The sequence below is a fragment of the Miniopterus natalensis genome, chromosome 5, assembly GCF_054644295.1.
Source record: "Miniopterus natalensis isolate mMinNat1 chromosome 5, mMinNat1.hap1, whole genome shotgun sequence".
NCBI classification, from domain to species: Eukaryota; Metazoa; Chordata; class Mammalia; order Chiroptera; family Miniopteridae; genus Miniopterus; species Miniopterus natalensis.
The window spans coordinates 78,074,641-78,094,220 of NC_142085.1; the positions used below are offsets into that span (position 1 = coordinate 78,074,641).

Genomic DNA, 19,580 nt, shown 5'->3' on the forward strand with positions numbered 1-19,580 from the left:
TTTATTAATGATTTTCTAAATTGTAAGGTAGGAAGGCATATCAAACTAAAAGGATATCTCATGAACTCATAAAACTTTATTAAAGACCTAGCAAGATAGATCTTCAGTAGATCAACTTTTAAATTTTGCAAGCTTATGAACATGTAGTATGGACACACAATTAAAAAAAAAAGACCCAACTTTCACATGATGATAAAGCTACAAATCATCAATAATGAATAGTTTTTAGGCTGGTAGAATCTTCTTGGAATTATCTTGATTTTTTGTGACAGTGTTTCTATTAGCATAATTACAAGGCCAATTTAAAAAATCTGCGTTTCTTAGGTTTGGTTTACAGCTTGATTGGAAATTTTCAGGCAAACATTGGGAGTTACAACTTTCTCTTTCTCTCCTTCTCTCTCACTTGCTTTCCGTCCCCCACCCTCCCACAGTCTCTGACTCAGAGCCTATTTGGAGAAGGCACCTGTTTTAAATGGATCCCCAGGAAATACCTATGTTGTCTTTTCATAACTTGCCCCTGCCTCTGGTTGGCTTGAGGTGATTATGCTGCCCACAGACTGATGAAACTCCAATGTGACAACATTTACTGGGAGTCAAAGGGAATCCAGTTTATATTTATTTTCCTTCCATTAATCCCTGTATGTGTAGTGCAGGAAAAATTAAATAATCGAAAGGGCAAAACCAGTTTAACCAGAAAAGATCAGTATTCAATTACATATATGGTTTTACATCCAAACTCAGAATGATTTGTTTTTAAGCAGAATGCAGTCTTGTAGCATAAACAGTCATCTGACACTTTCTTTCTTTATAACCTTTTATCCATAAACCTCTTTGGCCAAAGTTCACTGTCTGTCTTCTTAAGTATTAAAAGGCTCTTTAGAAACCTCCTGTAGAAAGTGCAGGAAGTCTGTCTACTGGGACAGAATTTATAAGGGAATTTCACAGTGATGAACAGCAGCCTAGCCTACCAACAATCCAGCTGGGGCCAAAATAAAGCGAGTCACTCTGCCCACGCGCAGCTCCACACCCCACATCCACGCCTCCACCACGCACCCTATTTGCCCAACAGGAACAACCGCAAGGACCTTGGCCGAAATCCATGTGGGACACCGGTCCACCCTGGGGTCCCCTTTTCCAGGCAGGGCTCCCGACCTCCCGCAGCCCCGCCGTGGTCACCAGCAGCAGTCCTGCAGCGCGGCGCACCCGTCCCGTGCCCCATGGGCGCTCGGGGCCACCCCCAGCTCCTGGCGCTCCTAGGGGGCGCCCCGGCGGGCTCCCCCGGGCCGAGCGCGCAGGAACAGAATGACGGAGATGACGACAGAGGTGACGCCACGCCCTCCGCCCGGCCCCGGCCACGGGCAGCGCCCGCGCCGCCGCCCCGCCCGCGCAGGTCGCCCCGGCGCTCGCGGTCGCCGGGTCCCCGGGGGCGCGCCCCGCCCCGCCCCGCCCCGCCCCGCGGCCCGGCCCCCGCCGCGCACCCCGCGCCTCGCGCCCGCCCTCCGCGCGGCCCGGCAGCCCGCAGCCCAGGCCTTTGGCGAGCATGGCGCTCGTGCCCTGCCAGGTGCTGCGGGTGGCGATCCTGCTGTCCTACTGCTCTATCCTGTGCAACTACAAGGCCATCGAAATGCCCTCGCACCAGACCTACGGCGGGAGCTGGAAGTTCCTGACGTTCATAGACCTGGTAAGGCCGCCCTCTCCCCTCCCCCTCGCCCCGCGCCCCGCCGCGCGGCGGGGGCGCCCCGGCACCTGCGCGCACGCGCCTGCGGCCGCCGCCCCCCGACCGCGCCTGGAGGCCGCGCGGCGCCGCGTTACCTGGTCGCGGGCCCGCGTGGAGGTGGGGTGCAGCCAGGTGCAGGCTGTTCGCAGGGGAGCAGACCCGCCGGTAAGAGGTGACGCGGGAAGAGCCTCGGCTTCCTGAGAGGACTGACGACCTCGGCCCCGGGGGCCTCAGCCCACTCGCCGAGGCGCGCCACGGAGCGCCCGTCGTGGGATCAAGTTCCCGCAGCTGTGGAAACCGCGCTGGCGAAGGACCCGGCGCGCCCTCGGAAAGCACCCAAACCCTCCACGCGAGGAAGGGAAGGCGCCTAATAAAGTTGTCTTCTGCCCATTGTCCGGCATCCCCGTACCACCTTTCACCCAGAAACATTGGGGACATTTTCAAAATGCCTCTGCAGCGTGACCTCACACTCTTCCTCGCCTTCCCACGTGAATGTGTGCATTTGTTTGCATAAGCAGCTTCCCGTTGGCACAACCGAACAGCCTTGGCAATTGCGGGGGGAGGGGGTCTGTTTTTCACGTGCTGCATCCACTTGTGGCACTAGAAGGGCCAGAGGCTAGCACACGACCCTAAGGCCCAAGGAGACACGGGGCGGAACCCAGGAGCTTCAGAAGGAAGGCGGCTAATCGGCTCTCCAGTGCGCACCGAAAGGTCATCAGGTACGGCAGAGGGTTCAAAGGCCAGCGACCAGTGCTAAGGACGACAGAAGATGTGGAACCAGCCCTGGAGCCAGACCTGCCTGTCCGAGGTGACACACGAGGTTGGCTGCACAAGCAAGATTAGCATCTCCATGGACCCTCAGTTTCCATGAAGAGAACTGGATACCTGCTTTAAGATATTTCCAAAGGCCTGGAATCCTTCAAACAAGTGTAGTCACAGGGTTTTTATTTAGAAAAACCACCTTATGTTGGTGTTTCGTTAGATACATTCAGAGAGGAGCTGAAGCTCTTTTTTCCCGTTTGACTTCCCAGTGTTTCCAGGGTTTCGTTTTTCAGACCTTCAGCTTCCGTGTCTTTCTTGAGATTGAGCTCTCTCCATACGGGGGATGCCCGCCAGGTCCTTTTTTAATTTTTGTTCCCCATTCCTCCAAGGGATGAGCACATGACAAGGCTCCGTGCTGTATTTATCTGTTCCTTTTAGCATTCATAAGATACAAGATTGTCACCAGGACTGTCTTCCCATTTGATTGGAAAGCGAAGTCATCCTTGTTTTGACAGGAAGGTGTTTTGGGTTGACTGGCAGGAAGGTGTTTTGGGTTGACTGCCTCGTCAGTGAGGATTGACTCTGCCAATTATGCAATATAGCACACTTGCCATAGATAGAACGAGTGAAATCTACAGCCCTGAGGTTCTGATAAATATGTAGCAAGCAGGGTGTTAGAAATCATGTCCCTTTTTGAAGCGTTTAAACTTAGGTTAAAAATGTTTAGATGTCGTTTAAAAATATGTGCCTAGGTTTTCAGAATTCTTTTAGGGGCTATGCAAACAGAATTTCTCTTAGATTACTACAGTATCCCCTTCCTCAATCAGATCTCACCCAGAGCGGGCCCATTTCAGTGCCACCAAGGATCAATGTTGAGCTAAAATACTGATGGTGACTCCAGCAGAGCCATAGCAATTATGAACAAGTTCTCAGAAGTACCTTCATATTAGATATAGTGTGGGGGGGGGAGCAGAGAAGGGGGTCACTGGGTGAGAGGGATAGAAATCCATGTTGGTTAATCCATGAGAGATGACCGATTCTCCCATTGGCACTGCTTACTGCGTATTGAAAAACAAGACTCACATAAAACATTATACTTCTCCTAACCTCTGTGTGACAGGAAACTGTAGTAGAGCCAATTCGACTCTACTTAAACTGTCATACAGTTTATATTTTAGCCTTTGGTGATTGATTGGACTTGTCTATTTTAAATACTTATCATTACAAATATACTTTTGTCTATCAGAATTCAGGCATAAATTCAAATTTGAAACTTTTGTTTTATATTTAAATTCAAATTTATTTGTATACAATTTATATACAAATTTATTTGTATAGGGCCTTCAGCCAGTCATTCAAATTTCTTACTCTCTGTGTTTCTGATTGAAATATAATAATTCTCTTTGTGAGAATTATGTGTAGAGTGCTTATGAGAAAGTATGTGTAGCATATATTCACAGAAACACGCAAAGTAAACTATATATCACTAATATTTTTAAGTCAAGAAATATATATATTAGTGATTTAAAGTATATATATATTTAGGGATATATATATATATGGATTTATAGTCTTTAGAGCTTAAGCCTTATACAGCTGTTAGAATAACTATCTTGTCAATCCTTAGGCATTGCTTAAAAAGATTAGGCTACTATAATTTACCCATTTAATTTTTCATTTTTGTGAGTAAAGAAAAACTGAACTTCATTGTTTAGTGCCTTGGACAATTTTAATGATTCTAAGTTCATTAGAGCAATTTTGGAAAAGGGTTTGGCTTCTCAAAATTTTAAGGAGAAGTCCTTTTTTCTAGTCCAGTTGGCTTGCAGGGAGTCTGGACATTTATCCTGATGGCCACAGTCTGATTCCATGTTCCATGGCATCAGTTTACCAGAATGTGAGTCAGGAATCTCAGGCTATGCGTATCCAGGAGCAGATGGTTATGTGGCAGGAGCCACTCCAGCTATATCCATATCTTTCTTTGAGTATGAGTCATCCCAATAGAATCAGAGCTCATGGTTAATAACTGAAATGCAAGTTATTGCTCTCCATAATTTTATACTGTTATTCCCCAAGAGCTTCTTTTCCCAGCATTGAAAAACTATAAGAGAACTACAGTGCTTCAAGAAAATTCAAGTTAGTAAATGGAAACGGAACGCTGTGGCATGGTAGGCAGAAAAATGGGTCTCAAAGATGTTCGTGTCCTAACGCCTGGAATCTGTGACTACATTAGTTTACACGGCAAAGGAGAGTTGAGGCTGCTAACTAGCTGACGTTAAAATAGGGAGAGTATCCTGGGTTCTCCAGGTGGGCCCAAAGTAAATCACAAGGGTTCTTAAAAGTGAAGGGAGGCATAAGAGGAATCAGTTGGAAGAAGATTTGACTGCTGAAGAAAGTCACAAAGAGATGCAACATGGCTGGGTTTGAAGATGAAAGAAAGGGCCAAGAGCCAAGGCATGTGGGAGGTGGGGTGTCTAGAAGCTGGAAAGGACAAGGGAATACAGCCCTGCTGACACCTTGGTTTTAACCTGGTGAGACCCATTTTGAACGTCTGCCCTCCCCAAGTGTAAACTAGTAATTGTGTGTTGTTTAAGTCACTAAATGTATGGTAATTTGTTACAGCAGCAATGGAAAGCTAGTACATGTGACTTTATATCCTCTGACCTAGAAAAAAAATCCTAAACATTGTTGTGCTTAGGCAGTGACTCAGCTAGTTCTTTATGTCTATTAGGTAATTGGTTAATTTGAGCTTTAACCAAAATATAGGTTTCTGCTTACTGCAGCTATGAAACTATGCAGAGGAGACATACATATAACAATGGGCAATATGAGAATCTGTAGAAACTGAACAACATTGGAAAAACTAGGTCTTTGCTCTACTGTAAAGTATTTTGGAGACTATCACTATGCAACATGCTGTGCCAGGAGAAGGAATACCCTTAACTGGAAATAAGCTGGAAAGAAAATTTAAACTAACTGATGTTTAAATACCTCCTTACCCAATATTGCAGCTGATGAATTTTCTTCAAAAGATACAGATTCATTCACTGATCACTAATTAAAAGATAATTGCCCTCAAAGATGGTAAAAATGAGGAATCAGAATAAAACCAGCATAAATAAATTATAAGAAAAAAACAGATGCATGTTGAGGCCTCAAAGTAGTGCTGGAGTATTATTGGTGTTTTTAAACATTCGAACAACTGGACATTTTTTCTTACCAAATTTTCAGTGAGCATTCTTTTCTTGTCCTGTCTCCTCCTGTAACATTAAAAATAATAGGACTTTTTCAAATATATCAACCAGAACTTTATTCAGATGTATATGGTAGAATGTCTAACCCATGAGCCAGAATCAACTTCTCTGAAAAACATGAACTGGACATTTGTTATCAAACCTTAAATTAATATTGACATTGGATTTAAGACGTTTGATTTTTAAAGATTGAAACAGAAGTCTGGCTGTCCCCTGTGCTCTAGTTGGTGCTCCCCACCATTCGGAAAGTTATCCCTGCCGGCTGCATTTGACTTTCTATCCTTCCTGCACTGACTTTTCATCTGTACATGCTTAGAAGATTGTTCAGGCCCTGCCTCCTTGAAGTGCGGTCTGGGGACCAAAGGTTCCACCTTATCTGGGAGCCTGCTAGAAAGGGGAACGCTGAGCTCCACCTCAGGCCTTCTAAATCGGAGTCTACACTTTAATAGTATCATCAGATGGTTTGACTGTGCATTATAATGTGGTGAACGCTGCTCTAAGCCACAGCATTTCTGTTTGCTAATTTAACATGGAATAGTTTATAGAACACTGTCTCAATATATTAATCCTGACTACTCTACTTAAAACATATTTAAAAATATTTCAAAATACATTGAAGGTGACTCTTACTGTGGCATGATTAAAAACATGTTATAAAAAATGACAACTTTAAAATAAAAGGAACGGAAAAATATGCATTAGGCACCAGGGATAGGTTATTTACTGCCATTGTGAAAACAAGATTAGATACTAGATTAATATCTTCAGGGCAACCAAGGAGAAAAAGAATACACATTTGATTGCATTACCACTAGTGTTAGCAATTTACCAGGAAAAAACAGTGCTTTCCAGGTACTGACTTTTCAAGGTTATCACTCGGACTGTTGTACAGAGAACATTGGGTAGCATAGTAGTAATGCCTCTGATTGGTTTTTAGCAGAATAAATGGAAGTAGTCTTATAGTTGACATTTCTTGTATCATGATTTTATGAAAGCCAAAGGCATGGTTGTGTATTTTGACTGGGTGAAGGCATTTTCCTAGAGGTTTAAGGTAATGTGATCTAGGCACTTATTTTTGTTATCTAAATCTCTACTGCACAAGAACTTAAGAAAACCACAGAGTGAGAAGGACAGATAAGGCTTCAGATGTTGAAAAGCCTGGGGTGATCTCTATCAGGAAATGGTCAAGAAAACCTGGAGGGTACATTTTTTGCTTTCAGACATGCTAAGGATTTTTGACATTTAAAGAAAATGTTTAAAAATTAGAACTACATAAGTATACTAAATAACGCACTTGAGTTTGTCTTATATTTACTCATATACTTACAATAAAATATTCTTAACTCTAGTTCATGGCCTAATTTTAAATAGGAAGTTAAATATCTTGAGAAGAGATTCTGCATGTCCTATAACTATGATACTTAGTTTTGCCAGTTAAAACCACAGAATGCCACGTGAAGGCCAAAAATGCATCGAGTACTCAGTGAACAAAATGAGGTGGTTTTTTTGTTTTTTGTTTTTATTGTTTTTGTTTTTGGATATTATACAAAGAAAGTGAAACTGCAAAAAAAAATTTTAGTAGAATCATCCTTGACCCTGAAATGTGCACATGAACTTGAAGAATTAAATAATTTTTCTTAACCTGGGAGAAGAATTATGAGTGTAACACTTTGCATGGCACCTTCTTTGAAAGTACTTCTTTGGGATCCAACAAAGAATAGCGGCCTGGTTTTGTCTGAGTAGGGGACATAGTTGAGGATATAATCATCCATTCCCTTTCCAAGTTACAACGGTTGTAGAAATTACAGAAAGTCATCTGACCACTAGTTGAGGTCACTTCTTTCCCCATCCCTGCCATCCCCCATCTCTGGTATAACATTTAGCAAAATTGGTAGCTGCTCTTGAGGGTTTTCATTTGTTTCTCTGTGTTCCCCTGAGTGTCATGTGTTTCTGTGGAACCGTGAACAAGAATACAATTTTCCATATTGAATCAGATATTCCTGTGAGCCAGGCATGCTTGGAAAAATCTCACTGCTTACGATTCCATAACAACAGAGCTTTCCTTTATGTGGAGCTGCCTATGGCTAGACAGCCAGAGGGCCCTTTTCTCACCTGCAGGGCAGGCCTACCAGCGTCCAGAGAGCACAGAGCTCTCTTTGAATTCGGGTCATCCCTTAATCAAATCTATTCTGGAGCAAGATAAGGAATGAGCTTCGATGGGCTCCATGAAGATAGGCTAATCAAGAATGACCACAGAAACTGCTTACAAACTGTTCTTTAGAATCTTGAGAAAATAGAAGGTGTCCATTACAGTATTTTAGAAGCATGGAATTCTACAAAGTCAGTTAGATAATGGCATAGCCCCTTCATATTGAGTTATATTTAGATGTATCCAGCTGTTATTACTTAAAAATTAAACTTCATGAGCAATACACAGAATCATAGAAAATATGTACAATACAGGAAACCATAGGGAAGAAAATATATTCCATCTTAACGATCCCTAATTTTCTGTGCATCTTAGCATTTGAGTGCTCTAAGGTATTATTTATATGGGAATTTTATACACACACGAGACACGCATAGAGCTAGACTGCAGTTTTATACATATATGTGTGTGTATATATATGTTTATGTATACAATGTGTGTATATATATATATATATAGTCAGATTTAAAAATTATTTTTAAATTACAGAGAAAAATATTTATCACACAGCGATACCAATGTTAGTGTTTTGATTTTTGCCTTTTGAGCCATATATGTACCTAAAAAATAAAAAAAGCTCAATATATACATATGGTTTGCATAAATTAATTTTTTAAAATTAACATACACCAAAATTAACTCTTTTTTGGTGTGCAGTTTATGAGTTTTGACGGATGCACAGACTCATGCAGCCACTACCCCAGTCACCTAAAAATATTCCTTCATGCTCTCCACTTACAGCCAGACCCTCCCGTGAACCTCAGCAACCCCAGATTTGTTGTCTACCCCTATAATTTTGCCTTTTCTTAAAAAAATATATGACATACAGTGTATATCATTTGAGTCTGGCTCTTTTTGCTTAGCATAATGCATTTCAGAGCCCTGCATGCCATTGTGTATCAATAGTTTGTTCCATTTTATTGCTAAATAGTATTCCATGGGATTCGTGTACCACTTGGTTGATCCACTCATAAGTTGAAGGGCATTTGAGTTTTATCTAGTTTGGAGTAATTATAAAATAGCAGTTATAAATTTTTGCATACAAGTTTTTGCATGAACATGAGTTTTCATTTTTACTGGGTATGTACCTGGGAGTGGAATTTCTTACTTATATGGCAGGATTTGTTTAACTAGATAAGAAGCTGCCAAACCGTTTTCCAGGGTGCACATGCCATGCTGCATTGCCATCGGCAGGGTACGAGAGCTCCAGTTGCTCAGAGTCCTCGTTAGTGTGTGGCATCGTCAATTTTTCTCCTATTTTAGCTACTATAATAAATGTGTGGTAGCATCTCATTGTGGTTTTAATTTGCATTTTACTCATGACTAATGAGGTTAAGGGTCTTTCCTGTGCATTTTTATCATACTTATGTTTTCTTTGAGAAGTATCTGCTCAAATCTATTAGATTGTTTCCTACGATTAAACTTTGAGTTTTTGTGTATGCTGAATATAAGTTCTTTGTCATATATGTGATTTGCAAACATTTGCTTTGATAGTAATTTCTTTTGCAGAGCAAAAGTTTATCATTTTGAACATCCAAATAATATATTTTTTTCTTTATGGAATATGCTTTTGATGTTTACCCAAGAACATTTTACCCAACCCATGGTCACAAAGAGTTTTTTTCTCTATTTCCTTTTAGGAGTTTTACTAAATTTTTAGACCTATGATACACATTTAGATCTGTGATCTTTTGCTGGGTAGTTTTTTGGGTATGGTGTGAGAGAAGTATCAAGTTGAGTATTTTCCTTATTTTTTTTTTTTTTATAAGGATATACAGTTGTTCCAGCAGCATTTCTTGAGAGGACTGTCGTTTCACAATTGCCTTTGTACTTTTGTCAGAAATCAACTGACTACGTTGTGGGTCTGTTTGTGGACTCTATTCTGTTCTACTGATGTTTCTTTCTGTTCACAAATACCACACTGTGTTGATTACTACAGCTTTACCATAAGTCTTGATTTTTTCAAAATTTGTTTAGGCTATTCTGATTACTTTGCCTCTATTTAAATTTTTGACTAGTCTTATAAATATCTACAAATAATTCTACTGGGATTTTTGAGTGGAATTTCATTGAATCTATAGAACAGTTTGGGAAAACTTGACATCTTAACATTTACCCTTCCAATCCATAAACACAATACATCTCTCCATGTATTTAGATCTTTGATACCTTTCGTTGGTGTTTTGTAGTTTTCCGCATATAGCTCCTGCACATATTTTGTTAAATATATACCTGTTTTGTTTTTATTAGTGCTATTCTAAATGGTATTTTAAAAAATTAGCCTTTTATCAAATCTTTTATATTTAATTGACATTTTTATTGAGATAATTGTAGATTCACATCAGCTGTAAGACATCACGCAGAGAGATCTGTGTAGGCTTTACTCAGTTTCTCCCAATGGTAACATCTTGTACTACTGTGTCATAATATCACAACCTAGGCATTGATATTGAAACAGTCAAGATACAGAACAGTTACATCACCACAAGATACCTCATGTAGCACTTTTATGGCTACACCTACTTTCTCCCATATACTTCCATAGTGCCATGCAGGTACAGATAGTTAATAGATAACTATGATAATGATTGATAAGCAGTTTTCCTAATGACTTCTCTGTTTTCAAAATTAATAATAAAAAAGAAAATCTCTTTTAATCTAGACATGGATCTCTATCAAATATGTTAGAAGTCAATGAAAGTATATTAAAGATCCTTTAATATAATTGCACTTGCTTTATTCGTACTTCACATTTTTACTGAATGGCTACCTAACATTATAACTTAAAATGATTTTTTATTCTAATACATTTAATGTTTCCATATGTTAACACAAGTTAAATTGATAACTTCACTGTAATAAACATAATCTGAACCAATTTCTGTTTGCCACAGGAAGCTATTATGATGTGACCTAATTTGATATTTTAAAAGTTACCATTAGTATCCTTAGGCACAAATAGAAAAGGAGCCGCTCTGTACCAACAGATCTAAATTGTAAAGGAAAAGAGATGTTTTTTAAATAGAATGCCTGTCAGATGTTTTGCTGACATAGGGCTTGCTCTGTTAACTTGTAGGAGAATTTCCCCAGTCTTTATGCCTTCTTTATTTCCTCACTTTTTAAAACATAGATTCCATGGTTCAACATTATAAACACACCCTTGCATATCCTCAATAACCGTATCCCTTTTTGCCTTCAGTGTCATTCACCTAGAAAATCTGTAATCCTGATTAAACCCAAGTACCTGCCCACTCATGTCTGCACCTGAGCAGCTGAGCACTATTAAAGAAAATCTTAGAAGCAGCCATTGGTTCTTGCTTGATATTTATAACCACAGATATCAAGTGGGCCCTCAGTACTGCCAACAATGCACTACATTCCCTAGTCAGTTGAATCCCCTGTTCTCACAGTGCCTCCTTCACCTCCTTCCCTCTGTCCTCAAACTCAGTCACCCCTTCACTGCTCCTCTGAGTGTTCACTCAGAGAACAGTCTTCACATTGGCCAAAGAACATAATGAACTTGATGCTAGTTTCAATAAGGAAACAAAAGCAATCAGGAGAGAATTCTACATTCCTCTATCATCAAATCTACCAATCTACCTTCAACGGAAGCTGTACGCCATGTTCCTCCCTGTTACGATGGATGAGCTGTCTGTTCTAAGGACAACCCTTCTGTTCACACACTCCACAATCTCTAGCTACCTGAGTATTCCATTACTGAGATTTCCCCCTCTCCTTTCCTGTATTATATAATTTTCCATTGTTACCTCTTTGTTTCTACCAGTCTCCAAACATACTATGCTATATCACATCGTAAACAAAACAAAATAAGATTTATCTTGGTCTTAAGTTTTTTGGTGCCACTTCATTTTTTCTTAATCTATTTTCAGCAAAGCTCCTTGAAAGAACTGTCTACACATCCAGTTTCCACTTCCTTCTCTCCCGTTCTGTCTTAAAACCACTCCTGCTGAAAGAGCTATAATTAAGACCATCAGTCACCACAACACTGACAGATAAAATGGCCAATGTCAAGTCTTTATTTAACTCAAACTCTCAGGAATATTTGATCCAGTTAGTCACTTTCTGTTCCTTGAAACACTTTCTTAAACTTGGCTTCTGGGAAAATAAGTGCTCCTGACTTTCCTCCTACTTTCCAGCCATTTCTTCTTAGTTTCCCTTTGTAGTTTCTCTTCTTCTTTTTAACCTCTCAGTGTCAAGTGTCCAGAAATCAGCCCTGGGCCCTCTTCCCTTCACAGTCTACATTCACTGCCTTGGGGCTGTGGCCTCGCATCCTGGCTTTAAGTCGTTCTATGTGGTGCTGGTCCTCCAGATTTACGTCTGGAGTCCAGTCTCTCCCGAGTTCCATGCTACTTTATCCAACTGCCTGCTTTTTGTCTCTGCTTAGAGGGTTAATATATATTTCGAACTTACACTCAAAGTCAATACTCTTTGTTGCACCTCTGAAACTTGCTTCTACCTCATTGTTTTCTATCTCAACAAATGTCACCACTGTTGGGCATCTCATTTATTTGAAATGGACTTAATAATTCAAACAGTTTGGCAACTGTACCTAATTCTTGACATTTTCAACCTTTCTGCAGATGCACTGTATTAATTACATGATTACTAATATCACTTTGCTTGAGAAATTATCAAAGATCAGGGAATAACCTTCATAATAACCAAAGAACATAATGCAAAAAAGAAAAAAAAAACAATGACACACTCTTTCAACCAGTTTCAGGTCTTAGAGAAATTTCAGCAAAGGCTTTTTGATTTCTTTTAAATTAGTTTTTACTTAGCATTTAGAGGAATAACCTTATACTATATTTTGATTCTACCAAAGGTTGCCATATTTGGATTAGACTAACAAGTGGTAGTATTGTGTAGAAAATCTCCCCAAAATTGCCTCCAAAACCCTCCTGGAACTAATAAGTAGTTATAACAAGGTTGCAGGAAACAGTCACTTTCCTACATACCAGGATTGACCAAATGGAATTTGAAATGAAAAACACAATGCAATTTACATTAGGACACCCTCCCCCAATGAAATACTTCGGTATAAATCTAACAAAATATGTATAGCATATATATGAGGAAAACTACAAAGCTCTGATGAACAAAAATAAGGAATAATCAGTAAATGGAGATGTATTCCATGTTCATGGATAGAAAGACTCAATATTATCAAAATGTCAGTTCTTCCCAACTTGATCTAGAGATGTAATGCAATCCCAATAAAAATTCCAGCAAGTTATTTTGTGGATAGCAACACACGGATTCTAAAGTTTATATGGAGAGGCAAAACAACAAAAACAAATGAAAAACCTCACAGAATTGCCAACACAGTATTGAAGAAGAACAGAGTTGGATGATTGACACACCTGACTTCAAGACTTACTATAAAGCTACAGTAATGAAGACAGTATAGTACTGGTGAATGAGTAGAAAAATAGATCAGTGAAAAAGAATAGAGAGCCCAGAAACAGACCCAACTAAATACAGACAACTAATTTTTAACAAAGGAGCAAAGACAATTCCATGGAACAAAGGTTTTTAGCAAACAGTGCTGGAACAACTGGACATCCACATGTAAAAAATGAATCTAAACCCAAACCTTATACCCTTCACAAAAATTAACTCAAAATGGATGACAGACTGAAATGTAAAATGCAAAACTATAAACACTAAGATAACATAGGAGAAAATGTAGATGACCTTGGGTCTGGCAGTGACTTTTTAGATACAACACCAAAAGCATGATCCATGAAAGGAATAATTGATTAGCTGGACTTTATTAACATGAAAAAAAAAGTATGCTCTGTGAAAGACAGTGTCAAGTCAATAAGAAAAAGAAACCACAGACTGGTAGAACATATTTACAGAAGACATACTGATAAAGGACTATTATCCAAAATATGCAAAGAAGTCTTAAAACTCAGAAAAAATAAAACTCAAAAACCTGAATAAAATATGGGCCAAAGATTTCAACAGACACCTCACTAAAGAAGATATATACAGATGAAAAGCAAGTAAGCATATGAGAAGATTTTCCACATCACCTGTCATTAGGAAAATACAAATCAAAGCAATAAAATACCACTGTACACCTATCAGATGGCCAAAAATCCAAAACACTGGCAACAACAAATGCTGACAAGGCTGTGGATCAACAGGAACTCTCACTGATTTCTGGAAGTGGTTCAGCTATTTTGAAAGACAGTTTGGCTGTTAAAAAATTAAATATACTCTTACCATACAATCTAGCAATCATTGTTATTTACCCAAAGATAGTGAAAACAAACGTCCACACCAAAACCTGCACACAGATGTTTTTAGAGGCTTTATTTGTAATTGCCAAAACTTGAAAGCATCCAAGATGTCCTTCAGTAGGTGAACGAACAAGTAAACTATGGTACATTCAAACAATGGAATATTACTCATCACTAAAAAGAAATGAGCTATCGAGCCATAAAAAGACATGGAGAAATCTTTTTAAAATTAAATTTATTAGGGTGACACTGGTCAATAGGATCATACTGGTTTCAAGTGTACACTTTCATGATACAAAGTCTGTATATTGCACTGTGTGCCCACCACCCAAAGGCAAACCATCTTCTGTCACCACATATTAAGCTCCCTCTAACCCCCACCACCCTACCACCCCCTTCCTTCTGGTAACCACCACACTTTTGTCTGAGTTTCAGTTTTATATCCCACATATGAGTGAAGTCATGTGGTTCTTAACTTTTTCTATCTGATTTATTTCATTTAGCATAATATTCTCAAGGTCTATCCATGTTGTCGCTAATGGCAGTATTTTGTCTTTCCTCATGGCTGAGTAGCATTCCATTGTATATATGTGCCACATCCTCTTAAATGCATATTACTAAGTGAAAGAAGTCAATCTGAAAAGGCTACATATTATATGATTCCAACAATAGGACATTCTGGGAAAGGCAAAACTGTGGAGAGAGTAAAAAGATCAGTGGTTGTCCGGGGTTGGAGGTAGGGGGAGGGATGAAAAAGCAGACTATAGATGATTTTTAGGGCAATTAAAATACTCTATATGATACTTTAATAATGGATACATGTCAGTATACATTTATCCAAATCCACAGAATGTACAACACCAAGAGTGAGCTTTCATGTAAACTATGGGTTTGGGGTGGTTATGACATGCCAATGTAAGTTCATCATTTGTAACAAATGTACCATTCTGGTCTCGATGTTGATAATGGGGAGGCTGTACTGTGGACCAGGAAGTATATGGGAAATTTCTGTACTATCTCCTTAATTTTACTGTGAACCAAAAGTGCTCTAAAAAATTAAATCTTAATAAAAGAAAAAGTGGTAAATATCAAAGAACTGAAAGCACATTATTCTTTTTATATGCTGCTACACTACAACTAACTTCAGAAGTCTTTTGACCAGGAATACTGCAAAGATCAAAGAACTTTCAAAGGGATTTCTAATTAACAATAAATATACGTTTCTCTCTGCATAATCCAGGCTTGCTATGCCCTGTCCCATAGAGTACTCCATAGTCTAAGCAAGATAGAGACTTTTCACAAGTCAGTCATGGAAAAAATTGTTAAACACAAAATAGCATTATCAATATGTGCATAAGGTATTAAACATATCTATAAAATTGATTTTACTAATACTGTTGCTTTCCACATCATGTTCTTGTCTTAGCTCATATTTCCGCCTTCTGCCTGGAGGTAGCTGCCATTCTGAATTTTGTGTTTATCATTCCCCCTTCTTAAAAAAAAAAATAGTATGTACTCCTAAACAATATATTGTGTTGGTTAGTTTTGCTTGATTAGGGTCTTCATAAAAATGGTATCATTATGAAGCTTTCTTTATCTAAATAGAAATAGCATGTTTAAGTAGGGTAAGCTTGACAGTACAATGAGCCATTGTGATATTGTTTACATGCCTGTGTTTCTAACTGCCTTCAGTACTGTATAATTTGGTCTTGCAACTGATTAGCCAATTAGGAATTGGAAGGGTGCTATGTAAATGTTACTGTCAAACTGACAGGATGATTTATTAGGAGTGTATCTTTGTGGAATTTCACCTGCTTTGTTGTTTGGGAGGCCCAGTGCCAAACCAAAACATGTGTGTTGATGGCAGACCTGTGGCCAACTTTTCAAGAAAATTCAGCCAAAGTTGAACTCCATTCAAGTACAATTTGGGGTTAGTTAGCCAGTGGGGTCGTACTGATTTTTAAATGTATTTACCTTTCCTATAGCTTCGATCAGCATTGTTGAAACTTTCAACACGCATGGATATAACCCAAGGGCCCTAACACCACCCACTGACTATATTAGCTTGGTTTTTGCCACTGCCTGTGCTAGTATTTTTTGTTCTTCCGGTGTCAGCTGCCAAGTAGACTGTCTGAGCCATGAGGTTTCCATGCAGACACCTTTCCTTTGCTCTTTGGTGGTGGCTCATTGGTCCAGGTTGTTCACTTCAACCTCAGAGATGGTTGGAGTTTTGTTTTAATTAAAAGTAATGTTTTGATTTTAGTATTTTGTCTCAATGTGAATTTCGTAGAAAGTGCTGTCAATTATTTTTAAAGAAATATTTATAAAGAAAGCAGAAAAAAGAGAAAGCAACGTTTGGCCATAACTTTAATCTACAAAATGAAAAAAGCACTGATTTACTTTAAGAAATAATAGGAGTCACTGTTATGAAAACTGTTAGTTAAAGCTTTCTGGTTTTGAAAGTGCTCTCTTAATATTCTGCCCTGTCTTATTCCCTTTGTTTTAAAAGGCAAATGAAATATACATACCCCCATAATGATTTTATTATAAGATACTAATGAGGAATACAATAATATAGTCATACTTAAAGTTTATTGCCTTAAATAATTAATTATGCTTATTGTTATTAAAGTTTGAATTTTATTTTGTATCATCTTTGTATGCATATCTGAGAGGCTTTTATATTTCTTGTAACTATTTTTACTTATACTGATGTTATAAACTGCTCTAAATATTAGGCATACATAAGTTTATAAAAGTGAGATGTCAGGTTACTTAGTTTTACCCTTCCAGTTTGTATTTTAGGGGACTCGATAAGAAAATACGAGATTGCTCACATAGAGGCATCTGGGAGACCACTGAACCCGATCCTCAAAAAAATCCTGGTGAGCACATTCCATCAACTAAAGAACAAGTAGCCTGCAGTGCTGGTACCTATCAATTATTCACTACGTTGTACGAATTACTCTCACTAGGCAGTCACAACGTTTGCCTTCCACCATCTTAGCTTAATTTCTGGGGAATTATTGGTTAGGAAAAAAGAGGAGCAAGTTGGAAGGGCTGAGGAGAGGAAGACCATGCTTAAGAGCATGAATTCCTTCAAGAATGGAGCTTGAAGCAGGCAGAGGTCTAGAGGTCTGCAGGGACTGGAGGACAGCATGAGGGGTGAGGCCCTGAAACCAGAGCAGCTTGTCTGACATGACCACCATAGAAACCGTCTGCTACGTGGCTCCTGAGTTAATGTCTGAGCAAACATTTTCATGCAGAAGAATGACTTAAAACATCCAGGAGATGTTAAACGGAAATGCCATTATTTCAGGAGTCTACAGATATTTTTTTCAAGACCATGGACAGAACATACCCGATGGGAGATAATAGTAATTGTTCATCATTGCATTTATTTTAACATTCTGAACCCTGCATGTAAAAGTGTCCTGGAAAAAATAGCAGTGGTTGATATTACTTTTCATCACCATCATATACCTTTTACTTTTTATTTAGTTAACAGATACTTAGCTTAATAAAATACAAAAGTCGGTTATGAGCAGAGACAGATGCAGGAGACATGTCAAAGTAGTCATTTATTTTGTCATCAAAGCTAAAACCAAACTAAAACAAAGAAACAAATAAAATTTTATATATTGGATTGACACTTTATTTTATTTTTTATACTATCCCCAAATCCTGAAGACTTGTATATACATTAGGCGCATGTATGTCTTAGGTCATTAGCAGTGAATCTGTTCTTTCAGAAAGTGTCCTTGAATTATACATTTAAAACCAGCTCAAAGGCAATGAAAACATAGCCATTTTTTATTAGTTGACTTGTTTACTCAACAAACACATTCTGAATACCTACTATGTGCCACTCGGTTAGGTTATGACAGTACAATGACAAGTAATACACTCACTGAGCTATCATTTATAGCAGACAGGGTAGATGTGATAAATGCAGAAGTTTTCTAAAGTGAGCTACTGAACATCCTTCTTCCTGGCATTTTCTAACCCAAGTGTTCACTAAAGGAGAATTACCAAGGCCTTGGAGGAGGTTTAGTCATTAGCCAGGATTCTTCTGAGTAACAGAATGGAAAGGACTTGCCCCGTCAAAACATTTTGCCTTCGCCTGGCTGGGCGTGGCTCAGCGGTTGAGCATCGAACTAGGATCCAGAAGATTGCAGCTTGGTTCTCTGTCCGGGCACATGCCCGGTTTCAGGCTCAATCCCCAGTAGGGGGCATGCAGGACGCAGCCGATCAGTGATGACTCTCATCATTGATGTTTTCTGTCTCTCTCTCTTCCTCTCTCTGAAATCAATGAAGATATATTAAAAAAAAAAATTGCCTTTATTTTCTGCCCTAAATGGATGGACTTGACAGTATTTCTGACTGTTGTTGTTGCTGGTGGTGATGATAGTGGTGGGAATGATGGAAAGAGATTTCTGTACAGTATTTATTTTAACCAACCCCAGAGGTGTTCCCCAGAAGCCATGTGATTAGCAGACGTGGAGGTGAGAGTTGGCCTATGGTGGTTTCTGAGAATCTTCTGCATTGCCTTTCTAGTGCTTCCTTAAGACTCTTTTACATTTAAGAGTCTTACAACTAATCAATCCATGGAAAGAGACAAGACGCTAAAATAAAAAATACTAACATTGAAAGGTTGCAGGGCTTACAGGCTACTGTATAGAAGCCTTTGGCTTATATTACTCTAATTCCTTCACAGTAGCAAATAAAGGGCTCTTACTGCTTAGGGTGAGTTTCCTTCTGACCTCACTTCAGTGGAGGGATTCTCTTCTCCACGAGGGCCCTCTCTCCAACCTGAAGGTGCCACCTCTGCAGGAGGATAGTGCTTCTTTGTCTCAACTGGACACTTTGTCATTCTGAAGACCTCTGGGTGTATGACATTTGGTTCATTAAGACGGAGCCTCTCCCAGGTGTGAGCTCTTCTGTTTTTGCTTTGTTTTCCAGTGCTGGATCAGAAACGATAGAAGCCATAGAATGTCCTGAGTGTGACCCAGAGCTACAGATAGTAGGCCTGGAACTAAACACCAGAAGTAGGGACTTATATCCTGGGCAGAAAATGTTATATTAGCAGTTTAGCTCAGCTAAGATAGGATTATCACTGTGCCTGTCAGCTCACGGCCACATTCTACATTTTCACAAATTTTTGTTTAAAATAAGAGCAACATGGTACAGATCAATGAGAACATAGCAGAATCCTGTGGGTGTGGTCAAGCAAGGGTAATATGAGTGGTTAATGAAGGTCTCAGGCAAAAGAAGCCAGAGAAGCCAAAGGAATTTCACCAAGAGAATGTGCGATACAACAGTAAGAGTGGGAGGTACTGAGTCAGCATTGAAGGGGAAAGGCTTTCAGA

At 39.3% G+C, this 19,580-nt stretch overlaps 1 protein-coding gene across 2 annotated transcripts in view; it reads left to right on the plus strand.

The window, feature by feature from the left end:
• Positions 1–1,483: 1,483 nt before the first annotated feature.
• AIG1 (androgen induced 1) overlaps positions 1,484–19,580 on the plus strand; it is a 161,914-nt gene continuing 143,817 nt past the window's right edge. For both annotated transcript variants that reach the window (XM_087817660.1, XM_087817661.1), the window contains exon 1: positions 1,484–1,681. In XM_087817660.1, coding sequence (XP_087673786.1) covers positions 1,541–1,681 — 141 coding nt within the window. In that variant the 5' untranslated portion in view covers positions 1,484–1,540. The remainder of the gene's footprint in view (positions 1,682–19,580) is intronic.